This window comes from Arachis hypogaea, chromosome 20 (assembly GCF_003086295.3).
Source record: "Arachis hypogaea cultivar Tifrunner chromosome 20, arahy.Tifrunner.gnm2.J5K5, whole genome shotgun sequence".
NCBI lineage: Eukaryota > Viridiplantae > Streptophyta > Magnoliopsida > Fabales > Fabaceae > Arachis > Arachis hypogaea.
The window spans coordinates 667,792-693,367 of NC_092055.1; the positions used below are offsets into that span (position 1 = coordinate 667,792).

The 25,576-nt window shown below is 27.8% G+C and overlaps 4 protein-coding genes across 4 annotated transcripts; 3 read left to right on the forward strand and 1 right to left on the reverse strand.

Annotated features, from left to right (window-relative positions):
- Positions 1–1,612: 1,612 nt before the first annotated feature.
- LOC112783415 (probable protein phosphatase 2C 47) lies at positions 1,613–8,183 on the forward strand. Its single transcript, XM_025826356.2, has 5 exons — positions 1,613–1,768; positions 3,022–3,210; positions 4,823–5,028; positions 5,756–5,964; positions 7,345–8,183. The coding sequence occupies exons 1-5, from the start codon at positions 1,613–1,615 to the stop codon at positions 7,698–7,700; spliced, it is 1,116 nt and encodes a 371-aa protein (XP_025682141.1). The 3' UTR covers positions 7,701–8,183.
- Positions 8,184–11,057: 2,874 nt separating this feature from the next.
- LOC112784509 (amino acid transporter AVT3B-like) lies at positions 11,058–12,370 on the forward strand. Its single transcript, XM_025827746.3, has one exon. The coding sequence runs from the start codon at positions 11,093–11,095 to the stop codon at positions 12,368–12,370; it is 1,278 nt and encodes a 425-aa protein (XP_025683531.3). The 5' UTR covers positions 11,058–11,092.
- A 1,826-nt stretch (positions 12,371–14,196) lies between these two features.
- Positions 14,197–19,568, forward strand: LOC112782263 (uncharacterized). The gene is made up of 4 exons (XM_025824608.3): positions 14,197–14,510; positions 15,940–16,710; positions 18,232–18,279; positions 18,615–19,568. Exons 1-4 carry the CDS (start codon positions 14,322–14,324, stop codon positions 18,936–18,938), a joined length of 1,332 nt encoding a protein of 443 aa, XP_025680393.1. The 5' UTR covers positions 14,197–14,321; the 3' UTR covers positions 18,939–19,568.
- An 865-nt stretch (positions 19,569–20,433) lies between these two features.
- LOC112782332 (uncharacterized) lies at positions 20,434–24,685 on the reverse strand. The gene is made up of 6 exons (XM_025824688.3): positions 24,518–24,685; positions 24,175–24,230; positions 23,565–23,644; positions 22,211–23,443; positions 21,710–21,878; positions 20,434–21,104 (listed from the first exon to the last, which is right to left on the reverse strand). Exons 2-6 carry the CDS (start codon positions 24,212–24,214, stop codon positions 20,473–20,475), a joined length of 2,154 nt encoding a protein of 717 aa, XP_025680473.1. The 5' UTR covers positions 24,215–24,230; positions 24,518–24,685; the 3' UTR covers positions 20,434–20,472.
- Between the last annotated feature and the right edge of the window lie 891 nt (positions 24,686–25,576).

Consider the following 25,576-nt stretch of genomic DNA (forward strand, 5'->3'; position numbering starts at 1 on the left):
GGATTTACTAAAAATTAAATTTTAAATTTTTTAGATATAAAATTATGATATTATGTCATGAAATTACTCGTCTAAAAAATTTAAACTGATAAAAAAAGATAATATTAATGATTATATCTCTAAACGTGTGAATATATATATATATATATATATATATATATATATATATATGAAAATTTAATTGAAAAAGTAAACGAGGCATAAACTTGAGAGCCCTCGTGTTTTCACAAATACATTCAGTAGGTCATTATTTGAATTCGCAATTGGTAGTGCCACACTATTGTTCAAATTTAATATAATTTCCATACATGATTTTATTTAATTTAAATTAATAAGAAATTAAAGTGCAATATAATTTATTTAAATAAAAGATTAGAAACTTCAGTGCTTATGGTACCTTTGCACATAAAAAGCAATACATAATAAAGCAAAATAAATAAATAACAAAAATACTATTTGCACACTAAATTCAGTCACTAAAATCAGTCGTCAATATATTTGTGTATAATTATATATGTGGTTTAATTTATTTTTAATATTTATTTATATTATAACATATATTTTATACTATTGATTAATTTTAATATACACGTAGTATGGTTAAATAAATAAATAAATATATAAAGTGATAACTACATAAGAGAGTTAAGCGAGATATTTGGTAATATTCTATAATTTATGAAAAAATATAGAGAGACAATGAGAATATTAAACAATGTGAACAATAGATATGTCGGTTGGATGTTCAATTTAATAGGTATGCAGACGATTATGTTGATTATTCTTAATTGGATGGTTATTTTTTTTTTATTCGATTTACTCATGCACAGTTAATAATAACTGGATGTTCAATTCACTAAGTGTGCGAATGATTATCCTAATTTTAGGATGGAGTGTCATTTTTACCTTATCAGATCAATTATAGAGCCCATTGTTCATATTATTTATAAAAATCATTGTCTACTTAGCAAAATCGATAATTTATTTATTTAAGATTAAATTAAATTTTTGTGATATAGCTTTAACATAAAGGGAAATCATCACATAATTCAAAGCATTTTCATCACCACCACAACACAAGGCTATCCGGTCAACTAGCTAGTAAACCTAATAAAACCTGTGATATATATACAAAAAGAACATAAATTAAACATTTTAGTTCCCTAATCTCTCTTATTAACCACAAACAACAATAACCACAAAACCTAATATATATACTATTAAGATCTTCCCTTTAATGCTTCATGGTTTTAAATTTGACATATGGATAAAAAATCACCCATCTATAATTCTATAATTACTTCTTAATTAGCAAAACAAAGTCTCTTTTTGTTTTTAATTCTCTTTTTGAATTCAAAAAAGAACTAACCCTTTTGTTTTGTGATTTTTCCTATCTCCCATGTTCTTGAATATCAAGTGCAAAATCATCACAATATTTTAAGATAGTTGTTTTATGAGACATGTGATTTTCCTATCTCCCATGGACAAGGTTGTTGTTAAAAATAATATATATTAATTTTTTTTTTCTTGAATAGGTATAAAAATTTGATCTCTTTTTCTTAATTCAAGGTGATTATATTGGATGATTTGTGTTATAGGAAATTAAAAGATAATGGCTCTAGGAACTAATTTCAAGCCTCAAATAGCTACATTATTGGATCAAAATGGTGAAAGAATTATTGGGGATTTAAATCACAATATTAGAAAACCTCCAAAAGATCATTCAATTATTCGCCATTGCAGCAGTAACGTATGGTTGGCTAAATCGGTTAGTACAATCAAATTCTCTTTCTTCATCCCTTGGAGTTTTCTATAATAATGCCAAATTCAATATTATAATTTTAACAAGTTTATGACTTTTTGTGCATGCTATTTTTCGTGTATATCTTTGTTTCAATCCATTAATTTCTTATGATAAAATTTGTAAAAGCATGAATAGAGATTGTTAGAAACCAAAAAAGAGTTTAGAAAAAAGATATATATATGTTTATTATGTGTCAATAACTCAAAACAAATTAAACACGTCAAGTGTACACTAAAATTAGCTACTAAAATCAGTTATAATGTATTGGTGTATAAATACATATATTATTTTTTTTTTATAAAAGATAGAAGACTCGAACCTAAAACCTCTTAATTGAGTATGGAGAGACTATGCGTTATAACTCATTGGCAATACATATATTATTTAACTTATTTTTAATGTGTATTTTATATTTCAATATGTATTTTATACTAATGACTAATTTTAGTATATAAATAATATTTTAAAACTTTAGAGGATACAAAATATTATAGGTGTTAAATAAATAAAAAAATATAAAAATAATTATTTAATTTAAATTCAAATATGAATAAGTTTTTAAGTATATCATTCTAACTAGCTAATATTTAAATACTACTCTAACAGAGATATTCGTGCATTCATTCTGGTGAAATAGAAATTAAATTAGAAATTAAATTAGAAATTATAGAAATTGTACTTGTGATAATGTTTACTTATTAATACAAATATTTATATATTTTATTTTCTCACATATATATAATTATTATATCATACTTTATAAATACATATATTATTTATAAACTATAACTCATTGGCTTGTGTATAAATACATATATTATTTAATTCATTTTTAATGTGTATTTTATATTCTAATATATATTTTATACTAATAACTGATTTTGATATGTATAAATAATATTTTAAAACTCTATAGGATACAAAATATTATAGGTGTAAAATAAATAAAAAAGAAATATAAAAATTATTTAATTTAAATTCAAATATGAATCTAAGTTTTTAAGTAGATCATTCTAACTAATATTAAATACTACTCTAACAGAGATATTCGTGCATTCATTCTGGTGAAATAGAAATTAAATTAGAAATTGGATGTTAATTATTGTTCAAGTAATAAGTTGTGTACTTGTGATAATGTTTACTTATTAATACAAATATTTATATATTTTATTTTCTCACTTACATATATATATAATTATTATATCATACTTTATTAGGAATTAGACATTGGGATTGAAGACTTGAAAGCAAATCCAGAAGAGAAATCAAAGTTTTCACCAACATTGCGATTTGGAAGTTGTTCTGAGAAAGGACCAAAGCAGTTCATGGAAGATGAGTTTATTTGTGTTGATATCATTCACGAATATTCCAGTGCTGCCATGCCTTCTCCAGCAGGATTTTATGGGGTACAAAAAACCTTCTTGGCTTTAAATTAAGGGCGTGTTTTTTCAAATTTTCAAAAAGGTAACAATACAACTAAAATTTTTTATATAATTATAAAAGTTAAAAAATTAATTAAATATTTTTTTTATAGAATTTACTAGAGATGTTTACAGATTTTCGGGTATAAAAAAAAATGAAAACCAAATCGATAAAAATTTATTCGGTTCGATTTGAATCGAATAATATTTTTATATTGTAAAGGGATTCAATTAAAAATTAAATTAAGTCGGGTTGTGTCGATTCGGATAATCGACGTATCCAATTAAAAATTAAATTTAAATGAAAAAATTGAAAAAAAATTCTATAAATATGTGATTGTAAAAAGATAAATAAAAAGAGAAATATGTGAATGACAAAATATATACAATATATCATTAAATTCATACTTAAATAAATATCATAAAAAAAATTGATGAACAAATTAGTATTAAGGTTCGTTGATAAAAATAGTATATATTTTATTTTTTTTAATATAAATATAAAACTAATCGGGTCATCGAGTTCCACAACCATAAATTTAATACCTAAACTAATTAAAAATTAGTTTTATTGGGTCTTACCCAATTATTAGATCCGATTATTCAACGAGTGCCAAAACTAATTAAATTGGGTCAAATTGGCTTTAATCACCCATACTTATGAATGAATATCTCTAAATTTTATCATACAAATTTGGAACTCAAAGTTTTTTTATTAAAAAATCTAGATATTTTAAAAAATGATCTAAATTAAATATGTGAATTTTCTTTTTCAATTTACAAACTCTTTTCTAGCCATATAATAAGCTGCCCGATTGACAATTTTAGTACTATTCACAAGAAAATGATTTCAAATAGAACTTTTAGCTAGCAACATATATATATAAGTATTTTTTCCGCATAAGTTTTTTATTTTTCATTTTTTTTTGTTTTTTACTTTTTTCTAATGGTGTGGCATGGGTTCTCTAGCGATATATTTGTAAGTCTTAGGTAGCGTTTGGAAAAGAGACAGAAACTGAGAGACTGAGATTGAGAAACAGAGATTAAAATAAGTTTTAATATTGTGTTTGGTATAAAATAGAAGATAGAGACTGAAATAAAAATGAAGCTCTAATTTAATTTGCACAAATGATGAAGTTGGAATTAATTAATTAAAATTGGAGTATTTTAAATATAAAATGTTATTAAAGTTTCAGTCTCCATTTTTAAAAATTTCAATCCCATGTGTTCCCATTTTTTAAAGGTATCGAAATACTAAAATTCTAGGGATAGTGACTGAAATTTTAGGATTTGAATTCTCTAAAATTTGAATTTCACTTTAGATAGTAAAGTGTGATCTCTCACCATTTATTTCATAGGTGGGACCAAGAATAAATATGAAAGAGAAACTATTCAAGGGTAGAAGATCACACTCTACTCTCTAAAGTAAAATTCAAACTTTAGAGGATCTAAATCCGAAATTTTAATACCAATTTCTAGACCAACAAACATGATATTGAGTCTCAGTCTCCTAGTTTCGGTCCCAATACCTCAAAACAAACGCTACCTTGATTCCTAGATACTTAGTGAGTTATTGCATTATTATTAATAATTATAGGTATTTGATGGGCATGGAGGAATTGATGCGGCATCATTTACCAAAATAAACATTCTTAAGCTAATAGTTGAAGATTCACATTTTCCATCCAACATTAAGAAAGCTATTAAGAGTGCATTTGTGAAAGTGGATCATGCATTTGCAGATACTACTTCACTTGATAGTTCTTCAGGCACCACAGCAATTGTTGCCCTTATTTTGGAAAGGTTAGTACCATATATATATAATGTGATTAATTTTTTGTTGCGATGAAATCACTTATTTTAAAAATTTAAACCGATAAAAAGAGGTACATAAATTATTATATATTTATCATGCAACTTCATACGAAAATATCTTTTTTGAAAATTTGGGTGAGCTTTGCATAAAATTAATTTTTTTTATAACAAGAATCGAATTATAAATTTTGAAGTTATATAAACTTTGATATCATGTCATACAATCATAATTTCAAAAATTTAAATCAATAAAAAAATTTTAATTGATAAAAAAAGTAGATAAATAATTATATACCTATAATGTTTCTTTAGTCAAGAGTTTTTTTTATGTGAATCTATATATTTTTTATTTATTTTATGTTAATTTTTTTTTTAAAAAATCAATAAAGATATTGACCTTTAAATTCTTAGATTATAGAAGCTGTCATACCAAAAATTAAAGCCGATAAAAAAATGCATTAACAATTATATATCTATTAAGGTGAAAACTCAGGTGCAGTCGGCTTCACGTGAAGTTGACACCTGAGAGTCATTAGATAAAATTTCAGTCAAAACAGTTAAATTATCTAACGACTTTCAGTATCAATTTTACGTAAAGTCGACTTCACTTGAGTTTTTACCGTCTATTAATCAATCATGTTATGTTGCACTCACTTATTGCTACTTCTAATAAAATGTATCATCTAACTACTATCTAGAATATTCCATATTCTAGGGACTTGATAGTTGCCAATGTGGGGGATTCTCGTGCCGTAATGGGAAAAAGAGGTAAAGCCATAGAACTTTCCAAAGATCATAAGCCAAACAGCACTTCTGAAAGATTAAGAATTGAGAAACTAGGTGGTGTGATCTATGATGGATACCTCAATGGACAACTATCAGTGGCACGTGCTCTTGGGGATTGGCACATCAAAGGTTACAAAGGTAATTAATATAAGGTTTAATTATTTTGTCGGTTCTTATAGTTTTATCGAATTTTTAATTAGGTTTCTATATATTTTTTTTAATTAGGTCCCTATATCATATCAAATTTTGTAATTAAGTTCATACTATGATAAAAATATTAGAATTAATAGAGTAACTAAGTGTTAGGTATATTCGTTTTGTTTAATAAAATATTCCGTTAATTCTAACATTTTTGTCACGACAGAAATTTAATTATAAAATTTGATATTATATAGTGATTCAATTGAAAAAAAAAAAGTATAAAAATCTAATTAAAAATTTGATAAACTATAGGAATGGAGAGAATAATTAAACCTTAATATAAAGTAGTAATATGTATATAACATGCTTAATTCAATTAATAGAATTACTTAGAGTGAAATAATGTATAGTAGTTAATACAACTGAAAAAATTGCAATGAATTATATTAAAGGAAGTTGAAATTTTCTCTTTGAACTTTATTTTCTTTATATCTTCTCTATGATTTATTAATTCTAAGAATTTTTTTTTGTGTAGTTACAACAAGCTTAGTCACAAATAGTTAGAGGAGCTCAATATTTTTTAGAAAAGTTAGAATTGTGTTTATTTTATTTTATTTTTTGTTTAGAAAATTAAGAATAGGAAGAATTGAATTTTATTTTATTTTTGTTCATAAAAACTCCAATATTATATATGCCATAAATTTATTTTTCCCCCCAAAAATTTAATTCAGTATAGATATTACAACCACAATATTGTGATAGCAAGTGTAATTGTGATCGTAATGTAAAACCCTAAAATCCTTATTACCCTAATTACTCATAAAAATATTATTAAGAAAGCGTTCGTTATTCCATATCATCATTTTCATTTGTATTGTATACATACATTTACAATCGAAAATATTTGATAACAAAAAAAATTAGTAAAAAAAAAAATCAAAATTTATTTTATTTAGAACAAGTTCTGCCTGTTGTTTTTGTCTCCATAACATGCGTTACCATTTACAATTATACATATAAAGAGAGGCTCTATTATACATTGAGTGAATATCCCACCCAACCCCTGATAATTACCTCGAAAGGACAACGAGGCTCCAAAAAAAAAAACACCCAATCCGATCCCTGATATTTCTTTTTTAGGACTGATTAGTCCCTGTGCAAAAAAAAAAAACAACATTAACTTTTTTTGGCACAGGGATCTCGTTGTCTTTTCAAAGTAATTATCAGGGTCGGGTTGGATTTTTTTTTTTTTGTTAAGGATTTCGTTGTCTTTCGAGATAATTATAGGCTGTTTTGGGTTTTATTCTATATATTATATCTAATTATAATTAATTTTCATTATATTCCAAAATTTCTTACATATATATATTATTACAGGTAATTCAATGTGCCCATTAAGCTCAGAGCCAGAATTAGAAGAGGTTGTATTAACAGAAGAAGATGAGTTCTTAATAATGGGGTGTGATGGATTATGGGATGTGATGAGTAGCCAATATGCTGTGACAATGGTGAGAAAAGAGCTGATGAAACACAATGATCCAATGGAATGTGCAAGAGCTCTTGTTTCTGAAGCACTTCAACGCAATGCATGTGACAATCTCACTGTTTTGGTCATTTGTTTCTCCATGGATCCACCTCCTAAGATTGAAATCATCTCCAGGTTACATAAGAGGAGGAGTATTTCAGCTGAAGCCATTGACGTTCTCAAGGGTTTGATCAATGCCACAAGTTAAATATATAGAGAGAAGGACAAATAGATCCATGACCTTTTGTTCCGCGGACATTTTTGTCCCTAACCATTGAAAAATACTTTTAAGTCCCTGACCTTCACAAAATTTGGACGGATCAGTCCCTCCGTCCAAATACCTCCGTCAGGGATTGATCCGTCCAAATGTCTTCGTTAGGGACTGATCTGTCCAAATTTTGTGAAGGTCAGGGACTTAAATGTATTTTTCAATGGTTAAGGACGAAAATGTTCACAGAACAAAAGGTCAGGGACTTATTTGTCCTTTTCTCACAAATATATATTAATTAATTAACTAGTTAGTGCTTCATTCAATTTTGCAAGAGAATGTTGTTTGTATATATAAAGGGATTATTATATTTATATGAAGATGATCAAAATAATCTTTATGGAAAGATAATATATACTTAAGATATGTACATATATTATGTCAATTTAACAGTTTAGTTAAATATAATAAATAATTTAACCATATATTTTAACTATTATCTTTGTATAAAAATTATTTTAAACATTTTTATCTGAGTCGTTATCTAGCTGTCTATAGTTATAATTTAATGGTTACATACAGAATAAATAATTGATTTGGTAGTAAACCTTTTTATATAACACTATAATTGATTTAGTTCTTGTTGTATTGTCCTTTAGTCTTTGTACTTCTTTAGCTTAATTATAACTATAAAAAAAAAAAAACAAAAAGCATAATTAGTTATCAATTAGTTTTAAATTAAGAGATTTGACAATGTTGAACCATTTCAATAAAACATTTTTTGACAGTTTTTCTGCTATTTATTAGTAATGGTTTTAATTGTCGTTAATTTTTGTTCACAACAACAACTATAAAATTATTGTTTATTTGTGCATCATCATCATTACATATAGCGACGGTTTTGGACAACTGTAGATAAAAAATGTTCCTAAATAATTTGTAATGATTTTAAACTAATGAAACATTTGCTAATCTGCAACACTTATTCGAGTGGCTTTTTGTGTTATATTTAGTGTCGGTTGAAAACAATCGCTAAATGAATAGTTTTTATTATAGTTTTATTATTTTAATATTTAACGACAGTTTTAAACCACCAAAATTTTAGAAGGTATAATTTTAAAAGTTTTAAATGGTAGTTAATATTGATCTCTATTATATTATTAAAATTTTCAATTTCAAATTAAATATTCGCATTTATCAATAAAACTTTTTACATGAAAAAATTATAATATATATTAAAGATTTTATTTATTGTTCATCAAATTCATAATTTATGTATCTAAGAGAGTAAGTATTATTTTACTCTTATACTAAGATTTTTAAGTTCAAATTTTGAGAATAACAATAATATTTTTTATAATATATAAATAATATTTAAAAAATTATATACCAACTCTATCTCACAATCTTGTTTATAATATAGAATTAATAGTTAAAATCATCCCTAAAAGATACCTTGATCTCTATTTTCTTTCTCGAAAAAATAAATTAATCAAATTCGTCTCCCAAAGATAACAGACCTGATCGCGTTAGTCCTTCCGTCATCTCTTCTATTAGTCCTTCTGTCATCTCCTTCTATGATAAAATCTTCTATGAGGCATTCTATCAAACATCTTATATACATCATACTTAATTAACCTATCAGACTTTATCCTACGGTAAAATCTCAAGACTTCAAGCAGAAAATAATTTTTTGCATATTCTTTGAGCATGGTGTGGTAAAGTATATCGAGCTTGTCGTGGTCGTTGACAATGTCAAAGGCATGTGAGGCTTCAGAGATGCTGTCGAGCTTGCAAAACAAGTGCTAGTGGTAGAAGTCATTCTTGAGGATAAGGGGAAGGAATTGGCGGAGCTCGGTGAGAGAGTTGCAGATCTCTAGAAGAACCAAAGAAACCGCCTAGCCACTGGCTATTAGAAGAGCAAGCATAAGAATAAATAGCATAGAATGTGGCGCGGCACGGTACATATCCGGAAAGGCAGAATGGAATATTGAGCGATGCAGTGATGAAGACCAGGGAAACAGTGCTGTGGTGGTTATGGAGTTTCAGGGAAGAATGACATCCATGGCTATTCAGGTAAGAGCTAGTTGCTATGGAGTTTCAGTGTTCAGGAAGAGAATCAAAAAGAAAGAAAATCAATAAAGAAAAAGATGGCTAATGGGTGGGATTTTTTGGGCTGGTGGGTCGGGTTTAAGCCTTTATTTGTTGGGCTAGCTTACAAAAAAAATGACATCGTTTTATGTATTAAAATATACTTTAACGTGCCATGTCATTTTCTGTTAGTACCATCAGTAGTAAAATGGTTGTTGCTTATTTAAATGTTAATCAATTAAATTGAGTTAGTTTAATAGTTAATTTATTAGTTTATTTAAGTAAGTATTATAAAATATTTTAAATTTCATCTTATACATATACAACAACTTATTAATCAATAAATTAATATTTAGCTTGTTAGATTATTAAGAGATACCATAGAAAAAAAAATACTAACAGAATTTGATATCGCTTGTAACTTATTGAAGCATCAAGTAGAAAAAAATTATTTTTATATTAAAAAACCAACAAGTGTTACTTCTGTTTGTTTTATGTTAATTTGAACAATATTTATAGTAAATGTTAAAATATTATTTCTAAGAAATTTCATTTTACACTTAGAGAATGAAATGCATGTGAATGTTAATATAGTTTAAAATATAAATTTTTTTCATTCATTATATTTAGAAAAGTTAACATCAAAATAAATATATAAGTTTAAGAATTCAATATAATTCATTTGTGACAAGGATTTATATGAATGTCAATTAGCAATATAAACACCTATTATTTAATTTGACTTTATATTATTATTTTAATTGAAAAAATTGTGATACACGCAGTTTAAAAAACAAATAAATCTAGATAGACATATCACACTACTTAGGAGACCAAATTTTTAGATACAAAAAATATAAATAATTGTTGAATCAAACAAAGCAATGTAACTCATCGTCATTTGTTTATCCAAAAAATAATATGCATACCATATCATTTTAGTAAGTAATTCAACTAAACTTTTTTTTTCTTCAAATTTTTGTACCAAAAGAAAATAAAAAAAGGTTTTAGTTTATTTTATATTAAATAACAAAATTAGACAATAATTAACATATATACCATCAAATCCAAATCCAATATTCTCCTTTCTTCAACCTCAATAATGCTTTACTACAATAATAGCATTTGTCTATTGTTTAAGAAAATAAGCTACTAAATTAGCATGTGCCAAAATTTGATTCACATTTCACATAATCTCTTTCTCTTATGAAGAATGCATGCATGTTTTAACTACATAATTATACCTCATAATAAGATACAACATCATATCATTGAATTTGATCCCATCATTATTCAAAGCAATGGGGCTTCAAAAGAAGAATCGTACAAAGTCTTCATCATCATCAGCACCAAATGAAGATACTCCTCTATTGGGTGGCCATTATCAACCACTTTCCTCCAAAACCAAAACCTTTGCAAATATTTTCATAGCCATTGTTGGTGCAGGTGTTCTTGGCCTTCCTTATTGTTTCAAAAAAACCGGTTGGATATTAGGGCTAATTATGCTTTTTACCGTGGGCTTTTTCACACATTATTGCATGATACTCCTCGTCCAAACGCGACGCAAGCTCGAATCATCTTTTTCCCACACTATCTCCAGAGGATCTTCGAAAATCAATTCATTTGGTGACTTAGGTTATGCTATATGGGGACCCTCTGGCAAATCGTTTGTGGATTTGATGATTGTGCTTTCGCAATTCAGTTTCTGTGTTGGTTATCTTATTTTCGTATCGACCACTCTCGCCTACCTCTCAAAATATGATTCAATTCTTGGTTTGACGCCCAAGGTGTTGATCCATTGGGCTTGTTTCCCATTTCAGCTTGCCCTAAATGCGATTCCAACCCTAACCCATTTGGCTCCTTTGAGCATTTTCGCAGATATTGTTGATTTCGCGGCGAAAAGTGTTGTAATGATTGAGGATGTCTTCATATGCTTTGAGAATAGGCCTAATTTGAAGGCCTTTGGTGGATTCCCTATGTTCTTCTACGGTATTGGTGTCGCGGTTTATGCTTTTGAAGGAATAGGGATGGTTTTACCATTGGAATCTGAGGCCAAAGATAAGGAAAAGTTTGGTGATGTTTTGGGTTTGGCAATGATGTTAATTTCCATATTATATGGTTCATTTGGTGCATTAGGTTACTTTGCTTTTGGTGATGAGACACAAGAGATTATAACTACAAATTTTGGGCAAGGGCTAATTAGTGATTTGGTGCAATTTTGTCTTTGCATAAATTTGTTCTTCACTTTTCCATTGATGATGAATCCTGTTTATGAGGTTATTGAGGGTAGGTTTTGTGATTCTAGGTATTGTTTGTGGATGAGGTGGTTGATGGTGTTAGGGGTAAGTTTGGTAGCAATTTTTGTACCTAATTTTACAGATTTTCTATCTCTTGTTGGGAGTAGTGTTTGTGTTATTCTTAGTTTTGTGATGCCTGCTTTGTTTCACTTAGTTGTGTTTAAAGAGGAATTAGGTTTGAAGTGTGTGGTAAGAGATGGGTTAATTATGTTTTTTGGATTTGTTATTGCTGTTTCAGGAACATGGTATTCTCTATTAGAGATTTTTGAGAATGATGTTTGATTTAAAAAAAGGTTGTTGTATATATTATTATTTGTATATATATAAAGTGAGTCTCACATTTTAATTAGTGTTATATTTCAGTTAGTTATTGTTTCTATTTTATGAACATAAATGAGTATTCAAAAGAAATCAATGTGTACACATTAAAAAAAGAATAAACTAATATAAATGATAATGATATGATATTGTTTTCATTTAATAAAGAATATGTATGAGAAATTATAATATTAATATACTAGAATCATATAAATGAAATGAAAAATAGGTTTTGGCAACTTTGACTGAATATTTTTGTTTTCGAACATTTTCCTTTCATCTATAGCCGCTATTTATAGGTTTTTAGATTTTGCCCTATCAAAGGAAAAAACAAAGAAACCAAGTTGATGTAATAATGCTAAAAAAGGGAGAAAAAAAAAAAAAAAACACTCACACAAAGATGTGAGAAAAAAATTAAATAAAGAAAGTGGATCTGTAATTTTTTCGGAGGGTTCAACTTATATAGTTATAAATTAAGATATATTTAGGTTAGATTGTTAAAAAAGCTATAAATAAATATTTGAATAGATCTCCATAAATTTTGTATCGAATATTTTATTCTAATTAAATTTTATTATGTTTGAGTGAGGTTTTTGAATTTTATTTTTGTAAAATAAATAGATTTCTCTATTAGTCATCAGAGTCGTTAGCCTTTTTATCTCTCATCCCAACAGGTCAAAGACTAATCCGTCGCGGATCGGAACTCCATTTAAGGGTCTGCCGCTGGCCAATGGATTACTGCATGCATAAGGCGGGATTCGAACCCCCGACACTTGCTTAAGCGGACGAGTGAGCTAACCACTCGACTAACCCAAATTGGTTAGAGTCGTTAGCTATTAACGAAGAGATTCTATATGGTCATTAAATGACGTATCCATGATTATGTCACGTATCAAGATAAATACATCCACATTAAAACACAGAAGATAATGACATCGTTTCATAATTTCTCAAAACGATGCATTTAGTGAAAATTAGGTCTCCAACAAATATAATAAAAGGTTGATTTGTGTAGATGTAATTTTTGACAAAATGACATATATACTTATTAGTGATACACTTGATGCATATAGACAACAATAAATTAAACAACAATATTATAGTAATTTTATAGTAATAATTTTATAGTAATTTTATAGTGATACACTTGATGCATATATACACTTTAAAAATATCCACTATATTCTAATGATATTATAGTAATAAATTAAACAACAATAATTTTAATAAATACAAGCCAATAAATTAAACAACAATAATTTTATAGTAATTTTATTAGTTCCAGTTAATTCAGTTTTTAAAACCTTGATTGAAACTAAATTTATTTGTCTTTTAAAAATTGTGAAAATAAAAATAATAAATTTTGTGAAAAGAAGCACTATTATCATTTTCATCGTCAGAAATAACAATAGTATAATCTCATAGAGTAATTTTATTTAACTTTTATTAATTTTGGAAGAATATTTATAAGAAAAGTCTAAATAAAATATTGGATATTTCTTGAAACCAAAAGAAATATTGTGAAATAAATTCTTCCTAGCTCTCTAAACAATTATAAGGAAAAAAAAAAAAGAAAATATATATAGAAAAAAATTTCAGCCATGCATGCACACTCTCCCCCGAAATTTCCGAAACAAAAGCTTCAAATTCTAGTCACCTTCGTTCACAATCATACAAATTATCCCAACATCTAATAATTAATTGCAAAAGAAAAAAAAAAGGACGGCTAAAAAATAAACACTAAAAAAAAAAACAACCTTTTTGGGTGGCAAACAAAAACAAAGAGAAAAACATTAAAAAAATAAAAATAAAAATAAGATCACTTTCCAAAATTTGAAGCAAAAGGGTGAAACATTATCCTTTTTCTTTTGTGGTGAATTAATTGTGATCATATATAGGAAGAAGGTGGTGATTGATGATGTCGTGTTCTCCATCATCATCATCATCTGAAGAAGAAGATGAGAGCTTTGAATCTTATCGAAGAGGAGGGTATCATGCTGTTAAAATTGGTGATCAATTTGCAGGTGGTAGGTACATAGCACAAAAGAAGCTTGGTTGGGGTCAATTTTCCACCGTTTGGCTTGCTTATGATACTAAAGATGAGGTATATATAAATATATAATTATAAATTTAATTTTAATTAATCGTGTATTGAATAGGTTCCTTCAAATTCATGTTATGATTATTTGTTATGTTATGAGGTTATTTGTTATGTTATGTTCTTAGTATTATTAAACTTTTTTTCATGTCATTGTGGCAACTAACTTTGAAATTATAGGTATACATAATTTTTGTGTGCTAGTTAATTAGGTTAATTTTTTTGGATATGGGATAAAAATGGGTGTAATCCTTTAACATTGGAAGTTATAGTGTTTTACAAAATTCTGGGGCTATAGAATTCGCAGAGTGCGAATTGTCAAATCAATTTTTTTTAATTTATAAAGACAATACACAGACTGCGTATTGTATTATTTTAATGTTAAATTACAATACGCAGACTGCGTATTGTATTATTTTAATATTAAATTACAATACACAGTCTGTCTATTGTAAATACACAGTTTGCGTATTGTCAGTATAATACGTGTTCTGCGTATTGTGCTTGTACAGAACAACGCCCCCATAACACTGTAAAATTCTATTTTTTATAACATTAACGTAAAACTCTCTTCATTCTTCCATATTAAAATAAAAAATCCAGTTAATTATCCATCATGAGTTAACATCCTTTTCTTTTAGATTTTGAACAGAGTCTGTTGTTGTTTCTGTTCATTCCTTTTATCTTGATTGTTCTATGAACTATATATTTTGACTGTTAGATTTTTATTACCTACGGTTTTGTAATTATTTTTTTAAGGATAAAAAAAATTATCTATCATGATTTGTCAATTTTCTCTATTTGGCTGACAGTGGAAAAATTTTTTTTATCATATTTTTATTTATCAAATTAAGATGATCTCTTGAGTTTTTTTTTTAACTTATGTTAATATTTGTAAGCCACTTTATTTTTTAAATATAATTAAGAAGTATTTAACTAGCTCTTAGATAAAAAACCAAAAATGATAATATTAAAAAGACAAAAAAAAAATCAAAATTTATCTTATTTGATATTTATTAATTATTATTAGAATTAATGAATGCTAAATAAAATAAACTCTCATTATTTTTGACTAATTTTTTTTGTTATCAAATATTTTCAAAAAAAAAATATAGTATAAATTTAACAATATTTTTAAAAAACTAAAATCATATATTTAATTTGTATTTTTATTTTTAATATTTTTTATTTTTTAAATTTTGTGGAAAAAAAAACTATATTTGTACAAACATAATTATTATGATCGATGAATGAACAAGTTTGTTTTCTTATGATTTTTCAGAAGGGTAATGCTAGGTAACCAATAATTTTTTTGAACAACATGAACAACCACCAATCAAATTAAAATATACTATACCTCCAAATCTTAATATTAGAATAATCATGTTCACATTGTTTAGTAATTTCATTGTCTACCCGTACTTTTCCTTTTCAGAAATATGTTGCTCTAAAGATCCAGAAAAGTGCAGCACAATTTGTTCAAGCTGCACTTCATGAGATTGATATCCTTTCAGCCATTGGAGATGGCACTCCTTCACACACAAAATTTGTTGCTCAACTAATTGATCACTTCAAGCACACAGGTCCAAATGGAAATCACCTTTGCATGGTTCTTGAGTTTCTTGGTGACAGTTTGCTTCGTCTAATCAAATACACACGTTACAAAGGAATTCCATTGAAAAAAGTTAGGGAGATTTGCACTTGCATATTGATTGGTTTGGATTACTTGCATAGAGAACATGGCATCATCCACACTGACCTAAAACCTGAAAATATTCTTCTTATTTCTCCCATTAATCCATCTAGAGACCCTTTAAGCTCAGGAGCATCTCCCATTCTAGAAAGACCTGAAGGAAGCATCTCTCCATCTCCTAGTCACATGGAGAAGAGGCTCAAGAGGAGGGCGAGGAGGATGAGTATGAGTTTATCGATCGGCCGAGGCGATTCGATAGACGAATATCCGAAAAGGAACATAGAAGAAATTGATGTTAGGTGCAAGATAGTTGATTTTGGGAATGCTTGTTGGGCTGATAATCAATTTACAGATTTGGTTCAGACAAGGCAGTATAGGGCTCCTGAGGTTATATTGCAAGCTGGCTATTCCTACTCTATTGATATGTGGTCTTTTGCTTGTATTGCTTTTGAGCTTGCCACTGGTGACATGTTGTTCAACCCTAGGGCTGGACAGGGTTTTAGTGAAGATGAGGTATGTATCATATTTTTTTATGATGATTGCACTGCTAGAAAAATTACTTTTAGCTAGGGGTGAGCACGGGTAGGGGTATCCGATTACCCGTCCGAACCCGAATCAAACCAATTAAATTGGTTCTGGAACTAACGGGTAATCGGGTCCAACTCGAACCAAACCGATGGCTATTTCTAGTGATTGGTTTGGATATCGGTTCTGAGGGTGCAGAACCCGAATCAACCCGTGAACCCGATGATATATTAATTAAATAAAAAAAATATATTTCTATTACACTTTTGCATTTAGCTTCTAATATGTTTGGTATTTAATATGCTTGGATTTTAATGTGTTTAGTTTTTAATGTATTTGGTTTTTAAAATGTTTGGATTATTTCTATTGATGTTACATGTTTATTGTACTTGCTGAATTTTTAAGATAAAAATTTGGATTTTTTTATGAATTTCAAAGTCATCGGGTACCTAATTACCCGAACTTCGAACCGAACCAATCCATTCTTAATCGGTTTGGTTTGGTTCGGGTACATACACAAAAAAATACAAATCCGAACCAAACCAAACCAATTACATTTTAATTGGTTCGGTTATAATTTTACCTTAAACCCGAACCAAACCGACCCGTGCTCACCCCTACTTTTAGCGACAGTAAGAATAGCTACTAATATGTTTATAAATAATTAGATATTAATCGTCTTATGTTTTGTCGTTAAAAATTTTTAGTGGCAATTATTATACAATTGTCAATGAATTTTTTTTAATAATCATAAAAAGTATATAATGGTCATTATAAGATATAATAATAACGACAAATATATAATTATTGTAAAAATATAAGTTAAATAAGACACATAGTGATTATTATGTTATTGTCACCAAAAGTTATTTTTGTTATAGTGCTAATCCAACTTGAATGGTATTATATTAATATTTGTAGAGGTTAACTGATATTACATTCGACATTTTTTTATTTGTCATGTCTATATTATTAATTGACATCTTTAGAAGATACATAAATAAAAGTGGTTACTTATATAAATATGTCTTTAGATAAAAATGATAGCTGAGATATAGAAATATATTATTTTAAATAACTTAATAAAATATGTCAAATTATTTGACTATTCTTAATTATCATCTTCACGTAAAGATATATTCATGTGAATAAACACTATTATTCTGTTAATAAAATTTAAAAAAAAACTCTTATTAATTTTTCTGTCGCTAATACAGCTATGTCTGTCACTAATTATTAATTAAAAAAAATCATCAAAAAAATCTATCGCTAATGCAAAAAATTCTAGTAATATTTATAAACAGAAAACTGTTGTATATACCATCAGTTAACCCACAAAGGAGGTGGGTGTATGTCATTACACAACACAAATGTTGTATATTCCATGGTTATTTGTTTTTCCATATAATTATTATTGCTTCAAAACTTGATGATGAACTACCAAATAAAGTCTTTAAGGTGACAAAGCATATGGGATAATATTAATCTTATGCATTATGTTGTTTGCAGGATCACCTTGCTTTGATGATGGAACTCCTAGGAAAGTTCCCTAAGAAGGTATATATAATAAAATTATCAATCCCGCTACGTTACCAATAGCATTTCTGTCAACTTTTATTTATAATTGTGTTTAATGAAAGTGTCTTTGTGGATGTGTCTAATAAAAATGTCTTTTTTATGACTGTGTTTAATAGAAGTGTCTTTATAAATATATTTTCTAAATGAGTCTCTTTATATATATATGTTTAAAATATAATAATTAATTATTATTGACAATAAATTGAGATAATATGTAATTTTTTACCTGAATCATAACAATGGTCAAATGAAATAAAAGTATTGTAAAAGTTTTAATTTGTAATTCTATTAATATATATATTTTTTTCAAATAGATTGCTACTTCTGGGGCGAAATGTAAGGATTTCTTTGACAGATTTGGAGATTTGAAAAGAATTAGAAGACTAAAAATGTGTCCACTGAAGAAATTGTTGGTTGAAAGGTACAAATTTTCAGAGAAAGATGCCAATGAATTTTCAGAATTTCTTTTGCCACTTCTTGATCTTTCACCAGAGAAAAGGCCAAGTGCACAACAATGCTTGCAACACCCTTGGATCAAGGACATAGACTATGCTCCATTTGACATCATCAATAATGGAAATAGTCTTGAAAATCTCAATGTTGGCATGAGAAACCTTCAAATTGCTGTAGGAAAGTGAATCAATTGGAGAAAATTTCATAAGATTCTTTTATTTATTTATTTATTTATGGTTTAATTACTCTGTTGGTCCCTATAGTTTCGCAAAATTTTCAATTAGGTCCCTATATTTTTTTTCCTTTTAATTGAGTCCCTGCACCAAATTTTTTTTTAATTAGGTCCCTACACTTTTTTTCCTTTTATTTAGATCCCTATACCAATTTTTTTTAGTTGGGTCCCTATAAAATTAAGCCAATTACTACTAAAAGGGATTTAATTGAAAAAAAAATTAGTGTAGGGACCCAATTAAAAAGAAAAAAAAGTATAGAGACCTAATTAAAAATTTCACGAAACTATAAGGGCCAACAGAGTAATTAAACCTTTATTTATTTACTCACTTGCAAAAATGCAAAAATTTGGTGAAGAGTTTTGTTTTCACCCCGGAGATCTTTTTGACAAAAGTAAATGGCAATTTGTTTCTATATTGTTCTTATTATTTTTTAAGTATGAAAAATTCATGTATTCATTCAAAACAAGTTATTTTGTTTTTGTTCCTTTTTCAAAGTTGAGAAATGTATTGATAATACAATGATAAGAAGTTGAACGCTACATTTTGATATGAAACTTTAAGAAGATATGTTATATTTTATAATATGGTTTAATATGTTATTAGTGTTTATAGTTTTATTAAATTTTTAATTAGATTTTTATAGTTTAAAAATTTGTACTTGAATTTTTATGTTAGATATAGAAATTTGTAATTAGATTTTTTTACTTATTAAAAAAAACACAATAATTCTAAAATGCATATTTCTAAAATGTCCTATAATTCATCACACGTCAAATACTAAAATAAATATTTGGGTAAAGTATATTTTTTATCCTTAAAGTTTGACAAAAATTTTAAAAATATCCCTAAGTTTTATTTTGTTTCAATTTTGTCCCAAAAGTTTTCAATTTGCATCAAATATGCCCCTGACGGCTAATTTTTCAAAAAATTTAAGATCGATTCAACAACAATTTCATAAGAACAACCCCTCAACACAAGCAAATTAAGCATAATTTTCATGCATTATTGTTATATTGGTCTTAAATTTTTTGAAAATTTAGCCTCAGAGGGTATATTTGATGCAAATCAAAAACTTTTGGGACAAAATTGAAACAAAATAAAACTTAGGGGTATTTTTAAAACTTTTACCAAATTTCGGAGACAAAATATATTTTACCCTAAATATTTTAAAAAAAGTTTGTATTAAAAAAAAGTTAGAAATAACTTAATTGAAATTAAAGTTTCATTTTAATATAGAATTTAATTACAAATTTTTAAACTATAAAGAGCTAAAAACTTAAATAAACATTTGATAAAACCATAAGAATTAACAGAGTAATTAAATCTTGAAATCAAATTCATAAGAGACATCAATGGATCAATCAATGAATTAAATGAAAAAAAAAAACTCAATAATATGATAGACACAACATTTCAATAAAAAATCTTAAAATTGCAAATGTACAATAAATCATTCTTAACAAATGTACAATTTTACCCCTCATATTTAAAATCCCATCATATCCTTTATGAGTTCTTCAACCAAATCATCACTAATTGAACATGCCATCTCCATTTCTAAGACATTATTGATCTCATCATTCATTAGTCCATACAATGATATGGATCCAAAATCTTGTGCCTTCAAACTATCAAATGAATAAGAACATGTGTTAGACATTGGAGGATACAATGAAACATGGATAATGTCCCATACTAGCTTCAATAGTTCCTTCCCACATGGTGGAGTTTGTATTATGCATGAATTATTGAGTTTCCTTCTGAATCTAGACATTGTCAAAGGTTGTCCAAGAACAATGGAAAGTGCCTCATTTAACAAATCAAGTAACATTTTGTGATCTAACTTGTTATCAATAATATTCTCTTTCACCAAACATTTCTTGTGAGATTCTTCCACTTCTTCAAAAATTGAGTTGGCTATAGGATTTGTAAATGTGTCCTCTTTTTGTAGGTATTTGTCCCATGATCCAAAGTAAAGTCCAGAAGCAACAAGAAGATCTCTTATATAAGACTCCGCCGGATCGAGTAGCCGTTCTATTTCGTACTCGGCAGATTTTCGCTTTGTTGCGAATTCTTCTGAGCTGTCAAACTCAAGTTGGCTTAGTTGCTTACTTAGTTCTGCCAATTCAACAAGAGAAGAAAACCATTGATGAAAATTAGAATTTCTTGTGACCTAAGGAACCAAAATTAGAATTACTAAAGTGAATTTGACATGAAAATTTAAGCCTAAGGTCTTACAAGCAAGGTTATAATCATCCATTTGAAGGAAATATGGAATCTAAAGCATAAAATATATGTTGATAGAATAAGAAATCTATGATAAGAAAACATGGATTTCATTTATCTCAATTACTGAACTGTTTATAATAATAATAATAAGATTAAATTACACAGTTGGTCCCTACATTTTCAGTAAAATTGCAAATTGGTCTCTACACTTTAAAAGTTTATAATTGGGTCCCTAAAGAGAATTAAAATTTGCAATTTAGTAATTTAGTCCCCGTCGTTCAAAAAGTATTTGATTTAACAGAATATTCTCAGTATATTCTAAGAATATTCTGTTAAATCAACACTTTTTGACCGGCCGGGACTAAATTACAAATTTTAATTCTCTTTAGGGACCCAATTACAAACTTTTAAAGTGTAGGGACCAATTTGCAATTTCACTGAAAGTATAGGGACTAACCGTGTAATTTAACCTAATAATAATCATTGTCCCCCACCATTTAAATCAGAGTTGATATCTCCATAAACCTGTGGCATAATGCTATCATCTACTGAAGATACACTTGGAGTTGAAATTGGACTTAAAATTGCACTCTGCCTCCAAAGTTCTTCATGAACACTGCTACACATAGATGCAGGACTAGGAGGAACCTCAGTGAAATTATCCTAAATATCATATATATATAACAGAAAATATGATGATTGATTAGATAACATCATGAAAAAAAAAAAAAAAACCTTATGCAAAATCAAATTTCATAATAGATAGTGCTAAAAAATGTATATAACAATCTAGAGTTGATCCCGATACTTATAAAACTTTGCAATTAAGTTCTTATATTGTGCGAAAATTGTTCGAATATTTTCTCGACTAGTCCCTCTAATTTAAAAATATTGCGATCAAGTCCTTATACAGTTATCATTGATTATAGGGGCTTGATCGCAAAATTTTGGAGCTTAAGGGGTCTAATTGTAAATTGAGTGAAGATCAAACTTACATGGTTTCTCCCATGTTTCATGAGAACAGTTGGTCCACTTCTGAGGTCTCTCATCATGAAACCATCTTCAATGCTATTTGGAGTTTCAACCATTGAATGAATCCTTTTGGAAAAAATCTTGCCTCTTAGACCAAACTTTTGTTTAAGATAAGAAACTTTTTCTCTAATTCCAAATCTATCTTTTTTCTTCTTCTTCTTAGCATCAAAAGACATCCTTTCAAGATCTTCAAGCTTCTTCCGAATTTGATCACCGGTCGAAAAGCGGCTAAATCTTCCTGATAGAGGAGCTGAGAAGGATCTTACAAGGTTCATTGGAGATAACTCCTTCTGAAGCAATGAATCATCATTCAAATTTGCATACTTCATTGTTCCTCTGCTGATAAATTCAGGGGAACTCTGTCCATTGAACTCGATTTCACTTCGATAAGATCTTGTTGATTGTGAATGGAGTAAATTTGCTTCAACAACATCCCTAGTCACAAAATCTATGAACTCACTTGATCTATGACAAACCACTTCTTTAGAATTGGATTGTTTTTTAATGTTATGTCTCTCATTTTCGCTTCCTCGAACCGAAGAACACTTTTCCAAAGTACTTTTCCCCTGCATTTCACTTAACAACTTCACCTTAACTTCCTCAAGAAAATCTTTTAAACCAGTACTTGTTCTCCCTTGTGAAGTTTCTGATGAATTGATCAAACTCTCTTCATGGTAGCAACAAGGCTTCAAGATAGTTATCTGAGTTGGTGAAAGTGATGTATCATCAAATCTTCTTCTAGATTTGTTCATTGCTACCTTTCCCTTTCCCTTTCTCTTTGTCTTTGAATTTGTATTACATGGAACCAATTCTTGAACACTCTTGGTTCTTTGCGAAACGCTTCGAATTCTTTCATCAACTTTTGGACACTCCTTAAGCCTTAATGCTTGATATGCTTCAAATTCTCTCTTGAATTTCTTGAGTTCTTCTTCCAGCAGCATTGGATTTGTGAACTTTTTTCCCATTCCATCATCATCAAAGATCTTATTCTCCATATTTTGATCAGTTATGCACTGATCTGATAGAAGAACAACAGATCTAGAGCCTAATGGCATCATATCTAGTCCCATCAACCTCGCCACGATGCTTGGTACATTATTTCGGTTGCATGATTGTGTAGATAACTCCTCATTCATCAATTCTCTCACTGAGTTCACATTTGAATAACCATTGTTCTTTGATCCTTTAGTAGAGTGCTGAAATTTCAAATTTTGAGTATATTTCATTGTAAGGGAATTAATTATAAAGAGAAACAAACAAGTCACTATGATTAAAAGAAAAACTTGAAGGGTCATTGTTATTTAAAGAAAAACTTACAGGTAATTTAACTTCTGGTTTGTACATAATCTTTGATGCTTCTTCTTGCAGCTTCATGCTATGTTGTGAATTATTCATACCTGCAAAAATAGATACTAGTGAAAAATTTTACATAAAAGTACACAAAATTGAATAAATATTCTATTGACTAAACCACATAGGCACTAGAGTCTAAGGTAGCGTTTGGTGCAGAGACAGAAACTGAAAGACTAAGATTGAGAGACGGAAACTAAGAGACAGAGACTGAAATAAATTTTAGTATTATGTTTGATGCAAAGTGAGAGACAGAAATTGAAACAAGAATAAAGCTCTAATTCAATTTGCACAAAGGGTAAAATTGAAATTAATTAATTGAAATGAGGGTATTTTAGCAATAAAATGTTATTAAAGTTTCAGTCATCATCTCTAAAAATTTCAGTCCCTTGTGTCCTCACTTTTTGGAAGTACTGAAATACTGAAATTTTGGGGATAGAGACAAAAATTTTAGTACCAGTCTCTGAACTAACAAATATGATACCGAGTCTCAGTCTTCCAGTCTCTGTGTCAGTATCTCAAAACAAACGCTACCTAAGGAATTAGCTCTATTGGAAAATTGAAATACACCTATTACCTTCATGATGTCTCTTATGGTTATGAACTTTTCTGGCCATTATTCAACCCTGAATACTGAATTCAAAAAGCATAGAGTAAGCCTTTACATATAGATAATAATTTAACATTAACATGCTAAAATTAACTAAGATTCAGATTACATCAGAAGCAACTAAGAAGAAGAAGAAAGAAGTGAGATTAAGGAAAGCATGCAATAATATTAACATGATGAAAACTTTTGAAGCTTATATCTAAATAAATGTGTTGCTTAAAAACTAGTTCATACATGTTTCAATGCAAGATTTTAGAGAAGAGTGAAAAACTTAAAAGAGTTGAGTATGTTATATATTATATTGACATACCAATGATGAGAACAAAAGAAAGTATCAACCAACTCAAAAAGAAGAAGATGGGTGTGCTTGAAAAGCATCAAAGGTTGCAAATTGAAAGAAAAAACTTAGATGGGGTGGCATGTCACATGCTCATATATATGAATGAATAGAGAATGTGTTTGTGTGACATGAAAAGGTGGAAAACTATGAACTAGGATTGTGTAGAAAAAAATAAATAATAAAGTTTTTAAACTTTATTTTGAGATAAAAAGAAAAGAAAAGAATGATGATGACAAAGGAAGAAGCTGTAATGAACAAGTCCTCAATGTTCAATAAATTTTCTTTATTATTTGCTAATCATTCTCTTTATTCTCTTTTATTTTTTGATAAATTTTCTCACTTTTTAATTTTGGTGTTGTGTTTCCAATAGTGTTTTTTAACAATGTTGAGATTTAGCATGTTTTTTGACTTTTAATTTTTTTTAAACATATAAATCTGAGAGTTATATTTTTTATTTTATTTTAAACTTACAAATCTGACCATTAAATTTGTATTTTAGTATTACTTTTTTTAAAATATGCAAATCTGTTTTACGGTTGAAAAATATTTTAACATAAATTTGACTCTCTAATTTATGCACTATAAAATATGACCTTTAAATTTATCTATAAATTTTATTATTTTTTAAACTGAGAATCCAATTTATTATTTAAAATTAACAAAAATTAAAATTTCAATAAAAAAAAACATACCAATTAACCATTACAATGAATTACACATAATCTTCTTCTATTTCTAAAAAAAAATAACCAAATTTTCTTCCTTCCATGTTTAATTAAAGTATTAAACCATAGACCATAGCTCATGACCAAATTTTTCTTGTGAATTTACAAGGAAATATTTTTATCAAATAATGGAAGTGTCTTGATCATATGTAACAGTTAATCATATTTAATTTGTAAGTTTCTCGAACTTGTTTATATATATAATTTGTCCTTTGTTCATTGTATTTGTTGGTGAATACAAACATATATATTTAATTCCGTAATCTGAATAAGCAAGAAAGAATATAAACATGGAACTTTCCAA